The 17,118-nt window shown below is 44.1% G+C and overlaps 1 protein-coding gene across 1 annotated transcript in view; it reads right to left on the bottom strand.

Moving 5' to 3' along the window:
- RYR3 (ryanodine receptor 3) overlaps window positions 1-17,118 on the bottom strand; it is a 541,796-nt gene that overhangs the window by 158,804 nt on the left and 365,874 nt on the right. Inside the window, exons 37-38 of the mRNA XM_034661206.1 lie at window positions 15,752-15,854; window positions 14,457-14,594 (exon numbers count right to left, since the gene is read on the bottom strand). Of these exons, the coding sequence (XP_034517097.1) occupies window positions 14,457-14,594; window positions 15,752-15,854 (241 nt within the window). The remainder of the gene's footprint in view (window positions 1-14,456; window positions 14,595-15,751; window positions 15,855-17,118) is intronic.

The raw sequence follows: 17,118 nt of genomic DNA, 5'->3' as shown, positions 1-17,118 counted from the left end.
TAACCTGGTTTTCAAATTAGTTCAGGATTTGGGTGAGCTCTTAGCCACACAGTGATGTAAAAATCCAACATTTGTAGTGAATGGAGCATTTACAGCAAAACACCTTTTGAGAAGGCAAACGAGAAAGGTCTTTACCTGAAAGAGTGGAGCAGGAAGAACCCCACGGGTTCTCTGTCCAGGCCAGCCTTCCAGGTAGTACGAGAGAATGGGATAAACAATTATGTGTGCGTGACCAAGCTGAAGATCAGTTAAAATGAAAACATGGCCCCAAGACGCTGACAGAAAAAGCAAGACTCACGGTCATGTTGTCGATGGACAGATGTAATTCGGTGGAACACATGCCATTTAAAGCCATTCTTATAGGACGGGGTTTCAAATTGTGAAATGAAGTCCAGAAACTAAGAGAAAAAATAACTGTGGGAAGAAAGAAGGCTGGGGAGAGACGGCGGGGGAGGAAATACTCCCAAGAGCCCTCAACGCACAGCATGTTCTGTGGCCTGACACACACTAGAGACCGAGCACCCACCAAGCAAGCCTAGGCTGAGTCCATGAATTTCTAAAGCTCTGAACACCTCTGGGGCTGAGAAGATGGAGCTTTACACCCCTGGCAGCAATGCTATTGAAAATTCCTCAGATTTTAATTAGCTCCCACACACCGGCAGCAGAGTGGCATCAATGTACCAGGGTCCAGAGGTTAAAAAGGATATGTTTTCTAGAATGTGGTAGGCTCTTCGTATATCTGTACAGCTGAGGATTGAAATAATTAATGCCTATAGTCACGTCTGGCAAATATTGTGAGCTTCATAAAGGTCAACTCTTGTACCATCTACACCAGTAGTTGTAAAAGTGTGGTCCACAGACCCTAGAGAGCCCAGGCCCTTCGGGTAGTTTGCGAGGCCAAACGTGTTTTCATAGTAATTCTAAGATGTTCTTTGCCTTTTTCAGTGTGTTGACAGCGGGCCTGACGGTGCAGAAGCAATGTGGGTACAACTGGGGGCACCAAACTCCAAACGCCATCAACATATCCCTAGAAAGGTGCCAGTTTCACATAAGGACGTCCCACATGAAATACAAAAATTATCACTTTTATGAATAAACTCTTGCATATGCATCTTCCTAATCTCCTGTGGGGACAAAAAGGGAAATATGCCTCCAACACCTCCACGGCAAATGGGAGGTCAGAGGGCTCTGAGGGGAAGGGCTTGTGTGGTTGTCGGAGCTGTGCACTCAACAGGCTGCTCGTCTCATGGAATGCTCTTCTTAATTAAAAGAAGGCAGACAGACCAGGCTGCTTCATCAGAATTGGGTGAATGACAGACACGTTCTTATAAATGAAACAAGCAAGCTCGTCACTTCAAGGAAAACGACGGAGAGTATCTGTTGCCAATAATATAATTTGAGCATTCAAGTGAAAACTAGAATTTTAGAAGATGTTTATCTGCCACAGTGAGGTTGACAGCTTCCCAGGACTTAAAGACTTCCTGATTAAATTGTTGATATTAACAAATGTGATTTCGAAAATATTATATAATGAAATATGTCAACATTTGGAAGTTCCGCACGACTTGGAGAACCAATAATTTCCCAATGACCAAACGCCTTATGTTACAAAAACATTCGTGGGTAAAATTCCCATTCAAATGAAAGCCAGACCAATGAGTTTTTACATAACCAAGCACAAAAATCTCCTTAATGTGCTTTCAGGTTCCACACGGCAATGAGCCTTCGAGAACCTACTACTTGTTGAGTTTTGATGTAGTACCAAAGAAGAATAAGCACAATTATCTGAAAAAGGCTATTTAAATACTCTTCCCCTTTCCAGCGGTGTATCTCTTTGAGGCCAGTTTTCTTCCTATTATATTAACCAGGTATAAGAACCCAGCTATCATCTATTAAGTCAGACGTTCGAGATTTATAAAAATGCAAAACAATGTCACTTGTTTCATTATTTTTGCTTTGTTTTGAAAAATTTAGTCATTTCTCACAGAAGTATATTATTTATATAACATGTAATGGGGCTTTTGTTATTTTTAAATGAATTAAATGTTTTAAAAATGTCTCAGTTTTAAATTCTAATTCAGTAACATTGATAGATACATTCCACAGAAGCTAAAGTTTTTTGAGGTCTTTGAGAATTTTTAAGAGTGTAAAAGGTCTCAAGACCAGAAAGTTGAGAAGCACTGATCTGTACAAAAGGGTCTTGAGGTGATGGCCACGATGGGAAGCAAAGCTAAGACGGAGCCCTGTTCCGTTAGGCTGTGTGATTCCAATCAGGTAGCTGCTATCTGAACGTGGAAAGCTACAACTTAGGAAGGTTTTTATGTTTGTTTCTGGATGGGAGGTAGATTAAATGTGAGTATAAGATGAGTAAGGCACCTCACCCTGAGAAATAAAATGAGGATTAAACAGCATTATTTTGAAAATTGAATCCTGGCAGTCAGGAAGGACCCCGGCCATTGTTCCCTCATCACCAAGGGGAGCTCCCTGCCAGCCTGAAGGGCTCTGGGTGCTTCCCTCTTTATACTAATTTGGGTGCAAGCTCGGTCATCTTCAGAGCAAGGAGGATGGCGTGTGGCTTTCACACCGAGGCTGCATGGCCTCGTTTAGCCTGCTTGCAGCCAGCGCAATAGGGCACGCAGAGAAGTGGGCTGCAGGACAGAGAGGGATGCACTTAATTCTTTGTCCCACATTAGCTGATCCTTCAGCAGTGATGTTAGTCTCATTAATACTAGAAACAAGGGCTGTCACCTGCGGAAGGCTTTGTTCCGGAGTCACTGTGTATCCAGTCCTCAGGACAAATCTCACTCGCAAGTGCCTGCCACCCTCATCTGAGCAGCTGAGTTACCTCTAGCTGTGTCAACCCCTAAATGAGCTAACTCATCGAATGGTAGAGACTGAGGTAAGTAGTCTGCATGCAACTGTTTCAAGACACAATGATTACCGGCAGCAGCTTTGTTGGGGAAACCAGATATACGCAGTGAGGCACTTAATGAGAAAGTATAAGGTAATGGGTAAAACTGTGTTGTCCAAGACATTTAGGAAATAAGACAATTCATAAGGTACAACTTCTCTAGTAATAAAAACATTCCAAAGAAATTAGAGAAATGATCAGATCTTCCTCCCTTTTCCCCAACGTGTCCTTCATCTAAAGCTCTTCATATTTCTCGAAGAGGTCCACATTACGTGGAGACTAGAGAAATAGGGAAGAAAAAGCTCTATCTCGAAGTTAAGAGGGGTCCTCCCAGGGATGGATGAAACGATCTCACGGGAAAGACATTACCCTTTGCTATATGGCTACTTTGTGGAATGCCATGTTCTTTCAAGACCTGATTCACACATGCAATCCCTGTAGTAAATAGTTTTTACATTTTTCTGATATCAATGGTGGAATGCTGACAAATTTGGTAGGATTTTCAAACAGCAAAGGGAGTCAATTCTTGAGATATATTTGAACCTCTCTTATCACTACAGATGTATCAAGAGCAGTTATCACTAAATACTGATTTCATTTCTGCTGCTTTTCTAAGTTCCTTTTTGGAAATGCTGCCCTTCAATGACAAAAAGACACCTTATTTGCATGGTGCACTGGGTGTTATATGCAACTAATGAATCATCGAACTTTACATCAAAAACCAGGGATGTACTGTATGGTGACTAACATAATTTAATAAAAAATATTATTTAAAAAAAAGACACTTTACCAGAAGGGAGAAAGACCCCAGGAGAAAGGTAAGGGGTGGGGTGGGGAGGTTAACTATTGTTAGCTGTAATGTATGGCCTCCTTTTATTTCCCCCCAACATGAACATATATCTCATAACCACACTCAGATCCCCCACCACATGTGATAAAGTTGCTTCCACGCTCCCCACAGCTCTAGGATTTTCATGCACTGATTTACCCATTTCAAGAAGGCCTTGTCAAATGCACTAGTTAGTCTAGCTAACGGGTTCTTAAAAAGCTATGGTGGGGGCGCCTGGGTGGCTCAGCCGTTAAGTGCCTGCCTTTGGCTCAGGGCATGATCCCAGTGTTCTGGGATCAAGCCCCATGTCAGGCTCCTCTGCTGGGAGCCTACTTCTTCCTCTCCCACTCCTCCTGCTTGTGTTCCCTCTCTCACTGGCTGTCTCTATCTCTGTCAAATAAGTAAATAAAATCTTTAAAAAAAAAGTTAAAAAAAATAAAAATAAAAAATAAAAAGCTATAGTGTTCTTTTCAAAAAGCAAAAAGATGTCTAACCAAGCATTTGTTTTCTGATGAGAAAGGAATCGTAGAAAACAGAATGTCTTAGTGAAGCAAGTCATGTACACATGGTTCCCTTGACAATTACAAATGGTTTCATTTAAGAAATTATTAACATTCTTACTTGCTCTACTTTTGCAATTAGTGTAATTAGGGACAGTCACATTTACTCAATTATATCAAATCTATGATCTAGAAACTGCATTTTAAACAATTGTTTAGGCTAACTCAGAAATGAAATATTTCTAAGGTACTGTATTGCTTAGAGAAACCTGATCCCTGAAAGACACTTTAAAAGAAGAATAGCTACTTCACGACCTGATTTGTGGACTAGCCAGACGTTACAGATGAGAAAAGGGGATTAGAAGTGTCCTTAAATTAGAGTTAGCCTTAGTACCTTAGTCTGGGGGCTCGGGTAGTGTTTATTGCTAAGCTGTTTACTTCCTTCCATTTGTCATTTTGTAACCTGCTATTGATCGTCAGAACCCAAGCCTACATTCTGTGACTCTTACAAGACAGTTCTCCAGAGTCACCCACTATACTGGGCAAAACTCTTTGCTAAATGGTCAAATTACCAGCTTTGCAATGGCGACTGCAATAAGAAAAAGAGCATCTCTTCTCACGGTGTAGGTTTACAATTTTAGGCTGCTGGTGTCTGGAAAGAATTTTCTCTTTTCATCTCCAAATTTAGAAGTGGTCATCGTGTGCTGAAATACAAGCTTATTATCAAAGAGCAGATGTTGGCCACTGACAAAGCAAATCCCTAAAGCTTACGGTTTGCCAGCCTAGGCTGGTGTTAGAGTCCTGTGAGTGTGCGCCTAAATCTGGGGCAGTTGAGAAGAAAAAGGTCTTCTCATTACGTTGACGAGAGTGAGTGAACGAAATTGCACTGTCCTTAGTTTAAACTTAGAAAGCAATTTATAATGCTCACACTTACAACGGGAAAAGAAAAATAATTATGTGCATCTAAATTATGTACACTTATTTTTAAATTCTAGGTGACTAACAAGTCAGCCTGTGGTATATTGTCCATGCTCTGGAGGCCCTCACAGGTGGCAGATCATTTCCATGTATCAAGAACCAGTGTATTTTGACCTCTGCTTTCTTCCTCCCTGTGGTGGCTGAATAAAGACCTCCCCCACCCCCTGCAAATATTCACCTCCTTATTCTCAGAATTTGTGAATATTTTACCTTATAAGGCAAAAGGCACTTTGCCTTTGTGATTAAATCAAGGATCTTGAGATGGGGAGATTATCCTGAATTATCCAGATGGGCTCAAGATAATCATAGGGGTTCTTCTAAGAGGGAAGTAGGAGGGTCAGAGTCCGAGGAGGAGATGTAATAACAGGAGCAGAGGTTGGACTGGTACCATTACCAGAAGGGGCCACTAGTCAAAGAATGCAGGGGCCTTTGGAATCTGGCAAGAGCAAGAAATGGGTTCTCCCCTAGAGCCTCCAGAAGGCAGGCAAAACTACTGAAGCCGTTCTAGACTTGTGACCTCCAGAACTGGGTGATAATGAATTCGTGTTGTTTGAAGCCACTAAGTTCATGGTAATTCGTTGCAGCAGCGATAGAAAACTAATACGCTGCCCCTTGGCAGGAAGTCCTGGTTGAGGATACGTGAGGCTGCAGATCGGACTGGAGAGCTGCTGGAGAAGAGCTCGCAGAAGCTGGGTCCTGACAGAGCTGCGGCTCTAAGTTCTTGCCGAAACAACTGGAGTGACAGGGCTGCTGACACCCTGGGGTCTGCATGGATCTGGCCCCGAGCTGTGTCAAACCAGAACAACATCAAACGAAGAAGGCACGCACTGCACAACTTCTCTGGCCCCTCAGATACCGTACACAGAGCGCAGACGGCATGTTCTGTAGTTTCCCATGACACAGCTTTGTGGCCTGTACTCCCCTCTGGACGTCAAGAGCTAGAACTGCCTGTGTTCTAACAGCAACCACTGCATAATGAAAGGGAAAGAAGATAGCCATCATGACCTCATGAATATTCCAACCATGCCTCAAGAGTACTTGTGCCTTCTTCCTTAACAGTACTGATTTTGTACAGAGAGCTGCCTCTCGTCTTATGGCCCATGACAACTGACCCAACCCCACTCTACAGGTGGGCTCTGCTGACATAAGTCATCCAGCACATTTTATTTTCTAGGACACACTCAATGGTTCATGAGTTGGCCCGTCACCAAGTTCTTCAAAAGTGATCTCAGGGTCCTTGCTTTGAGTCCCAGGGCAGGAGAACTTTCCTCACTTTCCCTTGGACACTGTAGCACATGGACGTGAGGCCTAGAATTGCAGCCACCATCCTGCTGCCAGCCTGAACGCAAAGCTAGAACGTGGAATGACTGTGGGGAGGATGAGCGGAGCCATGGGATTAACTCAACCCAGTGGCTGGCTCCCTCTCTAAAACCCAGGTACGCCAGTCGATGAAGTTTTTTATTGGCTACTCTACCTGAGTTGCATTTTCTGCTCTTTTTTTGCTGAAAGATCTGAAATGGTAGAGTGGAGATGAAGTTCTTATGACCGACGCCTTGTCTATTCGCTTCAGAAGCTGGAAGGTGTACCAACCTCTAAGCACTGGAACATTAGACTGAGTACTGTTTTATTGAACCCTTATACTCCTTGCCCCCATGGGTAGGAAGATCATTAGTTTCATGTTATAGACAAGGAAACTGAAACATGGAGGTTAAGAAACTGGCCTAACATCATAATTAGTAAATGACAGAGTTGGGACCCAAACCTTGGCTGCTGGAATCTAAACTCATCTACTTTTCCAGAGGGGAGTTGCTTACTTTCGATAGCTACACAAAGTCCAGAAAAATTGTTATCTTTATTAATGCTTTAAATTTATATTATACTGGCTAGATACTCTCTTAAACAATGAAGTGGGGGTGCCTGGGTGGCTCAGGCATTTAGCGTCTGCCTTCGGCTCAGGGCGTGATCCCTGGATCCTGGGATTGAGCCCCGCATCAGGCTCCCTGCTCCGCTGGGAGCGCTGGGAGCCTGCTTCTTCCTCTCCCACTCCCCCTGCTTGTGTTCCCTCTCTCGCTGGCTGCCTGTCTCCCTGTCAAATAAATAAATAAAATCTTTTTAAAAAAGTAAACAATGAAGTGGCTTCAGAAATAAATCCTGAAAATCACAAACCTTTGGCTTTTCTAGCAGACTCTGAGCTAGGAAGATTATTCACATTCGCAGAGCCTTGATTTCTTCACAAATAAGATCAAGTTAGCAAAATAAAATTCATGTTGAATTAGGGATGACGTAGTGATAAGAGTGTGGGCTACTTTGTTCTAGCTGTGTGACCCTGGTCAAGTCACTTTACCTCTCTGTGTCTCTACCCACTTCTACCAAGTCACAGATGGGTTAATACTCTAGAATTCCAGGTCTACCTGACCTGTGGAGCTCTTGAAAGGGTTGTACTAATTTATTCAAACGGCAAATGAACACCTATGGCTTCTCCGGGTTAAGGTAGTGAGCACCAAGAATTTTACCCCCCAACTTTTAATACCCACCAGCCCTATTACAAAGCTACCCAGCTTGCTTTTTACTAAAACTGGAGATCAAAGAAATAAAGCAAAACCTTCAAATCTAGTGGTCACTGACCACAGTGAGTGGCTACTGTCGAGACATCGCCCCACACCACAAATCACTCATGTGGGGGAGATGAGCAGTGGACCTTGATGACCTTTTGATGACTGACCTGATTGCTGACAGATAAAGGACCCCTCCCCTGTCAGGGGTCAGATGGCACCCTAACACCCTCTTGATTTAGTGGGTAAGATTGAAAGGGAAGGTCTCATGCCCTCTGCTCTGTGACCCAGAGCTTCCCGTGGGCTGAAAGTCTGGTCTGCCTCGCAAAGCGGCCAAATATATACTACTGATTAGCAGAGAAGGTCAGGGAGAAAGTGAAACCCATCACCTCTGAGAGAGCTGGAAAACTCCTAGGCTAATTTCAGTGTACTTTCCCGGTGCCTCTCTGGCCCCCGCCGTGTAGCAGGTGCCGCTTAGGCTTCATTTCACAAGAACGAGGGTGTTACTGGGATCATGGAGAACAAGGTTACAAGGCTCTCAGAGAACCCGGAAGGACAGGCCTGTAGAGACAGTGCCTGGAGCACTGTTCTTGGAGCTGCTCCGTGTACCCCCCGTGTCATCAGGGTCCGTGAACGGGACTGCTGCCAGAGACCCGGGAGCGCACGATGGTGCAGGGCCGTCCCAGGCTGTGCCGCAAGCCGCTGACCACCCGCGAGAGCACCCAGCTCCTGCTCGACCCAACTCTGCATTTAAATTTGGACGTGTACACGTGTCTCCTTTATTGGCTTCGCTGGCGGGGGAATAGGGTAAAAGGTCAAGCTGCTTGCTGCAACCTTCAACTTCTCATTACAATAATAGTGCCAACATTCACTAAGAGCTTCCTGTGGGTCAGACCCTGTGCTGAATTAGCATTTAATTCACGCGACCACTGTGTAAGAAAAGACAGGTATGGCAGGGACCAAGTTTCCCCCACAGTCATGGCTGTGTTAGCCCAACCCTCACTTCATCTCTTAGTAGGCAAACGCTCCAATTTAAGAAACAAGGCAAGACCCCTGTAAATAGGTGGTCTGCCGAGGCAGCCATGGCAGTGAGTGCTGCACCCCAGAAGGAGCACGGGAGATGGAGCCCCCACACACAACGGTGTGGACCCACAGGCCCCATCAGGCAGCCTTGAACTTGGCTCTCAGGGAAGGCTGTGTGGACAGTCACGTGGCCGATGTATATTTCTGCTAAACCCATTTCTAAATGTCCCTCCTCAGTGCTTTTCTACCTTGGCCCAAGCCTCCCCATCTGCACAGACTGCTTCCCCAGCGGGCTGGACACCCCTTAAGTCCCCGAGGCCATCCTGCCCACCACCCGCACGCTGAGCTCCAGCAGCCTGGCCCGATTCCGCCAGTCAGCTCCGCGGCCCGCTGGGGTCGCATCTATCATATGGAGATAATTAGCCTGTTGTTTTTGAAATCAGTCAACCAGCCTCATAATCACTTTCTCAAAAATATTCCCGCGATTAAATGACCATTGAGGATGATGATGACGATGGGGAAAAGAGCACAGGGTGCAGCTGCAGCTGCTCACGTGTTCTGGAGGGGAATCCCTGACACGAACTTGGGGTGCAGGGGACGGGCTCGGGACTGGCGGCCTCTGTATTCTGCTGGGAAAGTAATTGAATCACTTTTATTTGAGATCCTGTGTGTATTCAGTCTGACGAAGAAATTGAGGATGGGGTGGGCAACAGGCTACATATCCTCGAGGTCCCTGCTCCCCACTCTTGTCCCTCCAGCCCCATGGCCTGGCCAGGGCACCCCTGCACGGTGCTCTGAAAGAGTGTGGGCCCTGTGTATGGAACATGACCCCAGTCTGGGCCTCCTTCTAACTTCTTGCAGGAACTTTGTCCTAATTCTTTTGCCGCTCTCTTTGTTGGCCTGGCGTGCAAAACAGGCACCCGGCTGTCCCTGTACCTAGTTGTTTGCTGTGAGGATAAATCAGGTGAGGTGATGGCAAGTGCCCAGCACCGTGCCTGGTGATTATTTTGGGTCTATTCCAGTAATCCAGATTTCCCTATTCGAAGGCCAGCGGATGAACCACCTTAATTGCATCCACACCTTAAATTTCCCTTTGCCATTTAACCTTATAGCTTTTCAGGGATTAGGACGTGGACCTCCTTGGGGCCATTATCCTGCCTGCTGCACCACACTTACCTGAGTCCTCAGAAGCTCTCATCTAGAGCACTGCAGTGACATCCCGGCGGGCCTCCACACCCCCGATGACCCTGCACTGTGACCCTCTGGATTGCCGTCTTGCTAAAGCACAGCTGACTGGGGCCTCATACAGTGCCTGAGATACAGCGGGTCACTGACAAATACTTCAATAGCCAAAATAGTTAATATTAAGTGCGTACTCTGTGCCAGGCACACTTACAAGCATTTTGGATTTTTAACTTACGCCTCATGTCAACCAAATAAGGTATTAGGGCTACGCCCATTTTACAGATGTGAAAAGGAGGCACAGAGAAGTTGCCACATGCTCCATCTCACAGATATTCGGTAGCAGAGCAAGAATTAAAGACCACGCAGCCCAAGTCCAGAGCCTCATGCTCATAACTAGCTCACTGTTGTTGAGTAAATGAATCATTTGGTCTTCAAGGACCTTTCATAGCCACTGCCTGGTGGGGGGGAGGGCAAGACATTATTATATAAATAAAAACGATGACAAGTAGACTCAGGTGGACAAAGGTTTGAACTTTCGTGCCACCACTGTGTGACCCTGCCAAGTTCCTGAATCTGTCTTTACTTCAGTTTCTTCAACTATCAAATAGGAATAAAATCACCTACTTCATCTACCGCGTCTGGCGAGACTTACATGACGTGCTTCACACGGTGCTCAGGACTCCGTGGTTACCAGGTAGATGTTAACCCCCACCCTGCTCCTGTAAGGCCAGGTAGGATAAAATACATGGCGATGACTTACGTGTCACACTCTAAGGCTGAATGTACTTTCACGACTGGATTTCCAAGCCACTCGGTCCTAACACCACCCTAGCCCTCCACTCTACCCCATTCCATTCCTCTTAGAATTCAACCAGTCTCACCTGTTTGCCACTCCTGGCATATGACCTGGACTTTTCTACTCGGGGGCTTTGTCAGAGCAGCTCTTCTCATCAAAAATGTCTTTCCCTTCTTACTTTATCTACTTATCCACCTTCTTTATGGAATCTGGCCAACTCCTCCTCTCTCGCCACCTGCTGTATTTTATCTACACTTTTATTTTAGCATATCCAAACTCATGATTATATCAAGTTTCTTGTCTATACCTGTTTCCTCCATTGTTTATAAGGTCCTCATTTTCTTCACCTTCATGAGTCTCCCATGACTAACCTACACTGGAGGTCAGATTTGTGGCAATGAGTTAAATGTGGAAACAGAGAAGGTACGGTCCGAGCACAAAGACAGGGACAGTAAAGAAAACAGACAGGGACAGAGATACTCCACGCAAGGTGGAAGGTCATACGTGCCCTTTTAGAAATGCCATGAAATGGTGGGGGCGGAAGGACCGAGGATGAGGTTGAAAGAAGACTTCATGGAGAAGGTGGGTCTGCACATGCGTCACAGGGGGAGGCTGTTTGGAGAGACTCTGACCAGGCTTACAAATTTTGCCCAGGTACCACAGATGGACCTACCACCGAGCCGTCTCATTTTGTGGGCAAGTATTTGTGCTGAGCCCCGGACTTAACTTGTGGCGAGCAGCAGACTTTTGCCCTCTGCATCACTCAACAAGCTGCAGTGCTCAGGTGGGAGAGAATTTCGGTTAGGGCTCTCAGGCCACTCAATGATGGGGCAAGAGCAGACACAAGTGGCAGCTTTCTTTGTAGAGAGAAGACGATGGGAAAATCTCCATGGAGAGAGCATTCAGGGAATGACAGATCGGGAATGCACCGACTTTGAGCTGTACAGTGGCAGGTGATCTTGATTTGGTTAATTTCAGAATTTAGCGGAAATCGCTGGTTGGTCTCTTCTGGAGGAATAACTCAGTGGCAACAGATTTATATTCATGGAAACCCTGCTTCCACTGTAGTGTGTGAGAAGCCCTGGCTTAGAACTAACAGGCAAAAGATTTTCCTGGGAATTTGCTGGATTGGGATATGCCAAAGAAATGTGACTTAGTATGGCAGGCTGCTATTGTTGGATCTTTTCTACCTCTTCATTATCATATGATGTTTTGATAAAGACTGTAACAGCTTTCACCAGCAATATGGCTTAGAGATAGTTTAGGCAGTTCCCCGTAACTCTGAGCCAGCTATCAGGGTTCTCACGAGGTTCAGGACACTGTGGATTCCTCTTGCCTCGAAAAGCTGAACTCTTCCTGCAGGTCATCTGGCTGACACCAACTGCTCATCGAGGAGAGACTGCACCCCTACCCTGACAACTGGGAGTGTGAATCTCTGGCTTGGTCAACTTTGGCATGTTAGAATCTTGACTTCTGGGGGCTTTAGATCTCCTACATGTAACAGTGAGTCATAGTTGTGAGTCACCTCACAGGTGTAGTAAGCCAGATAAAAAGATGATGGTTTAAAAAAGCCATTCTGTTTGTAATAGCTATGTCAGGGGCTTCATGGGACAATGGAAAGAGCATGGAGCCAGAGTCAGAAAACGTGAAGCAAGTCCCAGCCTTACTCATCTTGGTTACCCTGGACTGGGGACATTCAGTCACTTGGAAATTGTTCTGGAGCCAGGTAGTGGTGGAGAGAATAAAGGAACAAGTTATCCCTTAATTCTTCAGAGTCCTATTTTCACCAACTCTACAATAGAGGAGTGAAAAAACCCACCAGGAGTAAACTGATACCTGTGAAGTATTTGATGAATTGTCAATTCACTATCCCATGTCATCATCTGCACTTTTAATAGTTTATCAAATGTAAAGGAAGAAAAATCAGATAAGTAATAACGTGGACAAAGTTACTAATATTTTAAAGTATTTTGACCCTTTTATCACAACTGCCTATGCATTCAGAAACATTGTCTCCATCCCACTGGTTAAAAACAATTTTGGGGGTGTGGCAGTTAAGCCATTCCCAAGATTTTCTCTTCATACATCAGCTCTGCGTGAGGGACTTTCTGTCTCCGGAACATCTGGCCAGGGAACTCATCTGCTGACAACCAGACAAGCTTGACCACCTTCATTTTTATTTCTGGAAATCCAGGATAGGAGACTTATAACACAAAGTGTGAACCTCTCACAATTCTCCTTCTGGAAGGGAAGCAGCATGAGGAGAAGACATGGAGTCTCCTAGTGGAGCAGCCGCGTTTGCACCTTCTACGAGAAGGGACAGAACAGGGTCTTTCTGCCTGAGGCCCGAGGCGGCGGTGCTGAAGACTGCAATCTGGAGCCTGGACACCATTCTTTCTTAGAGTTAGGGAGACTTCACACAGCCAAGTGAGTTCATCGGACTCCATTTACCTACCATGAAATGGTCACCTTGTGGGACCCCCAGTTATGACACGTCACGTTAGGAAGAAGCATCCACTTTCAAAACAGACTCTCAGCAGGTAATATGGGTCAGCTCAGTCTATTTTTAGTTCTTCTTTGGCAGGAACCACAAAGGGGATCTAAACTCATTTTTGTGCCCTTAGAATCCTGCTGGCACGTCCTCATCAAAGACCTACCCTTTCCATGGTGACGGACAGCACGGAGGAAGGGTTGCCAGTGCAAGTGCTGCCATGTACCCCACACACTTTTCCAGAGGCTTCAGCACTTGTGCGGAAAAATGGTGAGGCTGCCTTCCCTTCCGAGATATTCTGACAAAGATGGAAGGTCAATATAAAGGGCAGTAAGATGTACGAACCCCAGAGTAGTGTTTTCAGACAAACCAATCACAGCTTGGCTACTGCTCTAGTCTCTGATTTGAAAGCATGTTCCAAAATGGATAGGAAGAGGAACAAGATAAAAGGCAACTATGCTAAGCCTCGGAAATTCCTTCTTTAGACAAATGAAATATTTGCAGAATTTGGTACTAAAGAGCATCCCAATTATATATAATACACAATCTTCTTCTCGAAATGTTAATGGTTTATGGACAGTAAACTGCCCTACAGAACAACTTATGGTCTTGTTTCAACATGAGTCACAATGGTAGGAGTCGTGTCTACCATAAGGCTTAGAGAAATGAACTTGGACAAGGTCTGGTGTTGTTGAAAAACTCAAGGTCAAAGTCCTCTAGGATGCTACGTTATGAAAATCATAGCCAAAATCCAAAACTGACCCCCATCAAAACCCACATCCTATTTCTTTTCCTCCCCTTGTATCACTATTTAATTTTCTCGTGGTGGCAATTTGCAATGCTAAGGAACCACAAGCAGAGGTGACAGAAACAACAATGGCTACAGGAGGAAGACAATGGAAACCCCAAAGAAGAACAGAAACCCGTTTACAGGCGTTTTTAACTAGACAGACAAGAGCAGACCCAAAATAACAGATCCCTCGGGTTTCAGAAGACTCTGAAAGTGAGTCATTTAAATCGGAAGAGAAGCAGAGCCCCAAATACACAGGAACCACCACCAGTTATAAAAGAATGCCCAGATGCCACCTTTGAAGCGTCAGCGACTGTGCTGTCAGAAAGCCTGTTCCCTTCATTATGTCACAGAAGAGCACTGTGCCGGGAGGACTGCGATTGAAAGGCATGGTCACTTACTAGGGGATCTCTCTTCCTCTTCTGTTGGCTGTTCCGTCTCAGGCTTGGGAGGGCCTTTGATTTTATACACCAAGGCACGGAGTTTCCCAGTCCAGGAGGTGTCCTCCTCCTCCTCTTCCTCCTCCTCCAGGGGGACGCCTAGCAAGGCACAGAACAGAGTGAAAACCTCGAACAGTGCATGACACCACCCAGTCATTGAAAGAACATAAAGTCTCTGCTTCCCACCCTTCTGGAACCTTCTAAAGATACTATAGGCAGCTCCCCATAAGTATTTACCTCTATGATGTCTTTTGACAAGTTTTTAAAATGATGATTTCTTGTGTATAAGAACATCAAGTAATTTCAAACCCCACACTTAACTTTTTCTAACCTATACTCCAAGAGGGCTCTGGAGTATCTAGAGAGAAAAAGTTAACTGAGTCATTTCAAATGAAAAGACCATCTATTATTTATACATTAGTCAATCCACCCATGCAGAAGCAGCACAAATGTTGAGAATCCTTTAAAATCAGCAATTATGTATTAAAGTAGGGACAGCTGGCTTAGAAATCTTTAAGGAAGAAGTTATCATTCTTATATCACTGCAAAAGCTAAGAAGCAAAGGGGATCAGAATCTTGGTTCAGCTGGGAACAGGGTCCAATGATCTAAGTGGGGGAGGTTTATGTAAGTATGGATTATTTTCCTTCTTCAGAAATCCTGTTCACTCTCTTCTATCTCACAAAATTTCTTCTCATAGGAGTTTCCGTCGTATGTTATGCCAGAATTATTTCCTATAGCTTCTCTGACCGAAGTAGTTTGGGCAGAATAATTTCTTGAGCAATTAGTATCGTACCGTTAACCTCTGAACAATGCAGGGGTTAGGTGCCACTCACCCACACAGTGGAAAATCCACATAGAACTCTGACTTTCCAAAACTTAACTGTAAATAACATACCCTTGATGGGAAGCCTTACTGACAACAGTCAACACACACACACACACACACACACATTTTTTTAGCTAACATATATTTTAAAATCTTATATGTATTATGTACTGTATTCCACCAATAAAGAAAGCTAGAGAAAAGAAAATGTAATTAAGGAAATCATAAGGAAGAGAAATACATGTACAGTATTCTATTTATGGAAACAAAAAACCACATTTTAAGTGGACTCACGTAGTTCGAACCCATGTTGTTCAAGGGTTAACTGCACCTTTAAATAGAAAACTTTCTTCCCAACCCTCACTAGCTTCTAATGGAGGAATCAGGAACAGACTTGTCTTTGAAATAGCTTTCATTTCAGAAGCTTACCACAGTGAATAAGAAGGTCCTCATGGAAGTCATAGAGCTCCTCCCGGATCTCCTCTGGGCAGGGGCAATTCTCTCCCAGTTGAAAATTAAGAAGCATGTTGATCTTTGAGGGACAAAGAAGAAAGGGTAGTTGGTTCTCAGTGTTGGTCAAAGAACTCAGATCCTGCCTTAGACACCTAACATTCTTTGCCAATTTTGTCCAACTCAAATTCTTTTAGATGGCCAACAGGGGTGCCTGGGTGGCTCAGTCAGTTAAGCGTCTGCCTTGGCTCAAGTCATGATCTCAGGGTCCTGGGATCAAGCCCTGTGTTGGGCTCCCTGGTCAGCGGGGAGTCTCCTTCTTCCTCTGCCCATCCCCCTGTTTGTGTGTGTGCATGCTCTCTCCCTCTCTCAAATAAATAAAATCTTAAAAAGAAAAGATGACCAACATTTAAAAGTAGCTTTCACTTTTTTCTGATTATAATGGTTATTTATTAATTGCACAAAATTTGGAAATACCTAAAGAAAATGTACTGTGATCCAACAGCCCAAAGAAAACCATGTTTAGCTAGTATCTCCCAGTCTTTATGTGTGCAGATTGAGATCATACTCTAAACATTTTTGAAGTCTGATTTTCTACTTAACAATTTATCTTGAACTTTTCTTATTTTACTGATTTTTAATAGGTACACTGTATTTCATCATATGGATGAATAGCAACTAATGAAAATGTACATAAAATTAATGATTTGTTAAGTTATATTTAAATTGTTTCCATTTCCTTGTCTTTATAAAGTTTGTTTGAATTTCTTTTTACATAATTTTTGTTCACATCTCTGATCCTTTTTTTTTTTGGGTTAAACTCCTACAAGCTAAATGACTGGATCAAAAGATTTGCGTATTTTAATGGCTTTTGATATGAATTGCCAAATCACCCTCCAGAAGGCTCACAATTTGCATTATTACCAATTTTATATAAGAGTGTGTATTACTTTGCCATCTCCATTACGGTAATGAGAGTTAACACATTTTCAAATATTTTCCAATTTAATGGGTGAAATATGTCATATCCCTGTTGCTTTAATTTGCATTTAATTGGTGAGGTTGAATTTTGTTTTTCCATACTTAAGGACCATTTTTTTTTTTTAAAAGTAGTCTCCACACCCACTGTGGAGCCCAACACGGGGCTTGAACTCCTGAGATCATGACCTGGGCTCAGATCAAGAGTCAAATGCTTAACCAAGCCACCCGGATGCCCCTATTTTATATTTTATAAATTTCCTGTTCATGTTTTTCCTCCATTTTTCTGTTGAGTAATTTTCTTTTAAAAAATTAATTGGTATTTTGCACCTCCCTAGACTATTAACTCTTTGTAACATAAACTCCAA

Source organism: Ailuropoda melanoleuca, chromosome 5 (assembly GCF_002007445.2).
Source record: "Ailuropoda melanoleuca isolate Jingjing chromosome 5, ASM200744v2, whole genome shotgun sequence".
In the NCBI taxonomy this organism is placed as follows: domain Eukaryota; kingdom Metazoa; phylum Chordata; class Mammalia; order Carnivora; family Ursidae; genus Ailuropoda; species Ailuropoda melanoleuca.
The sequence above is the reverse complement of the archived record's forward strand: the minus strand, read 5'-3'. Positions and strand labels throughout refer to the sequence as shown.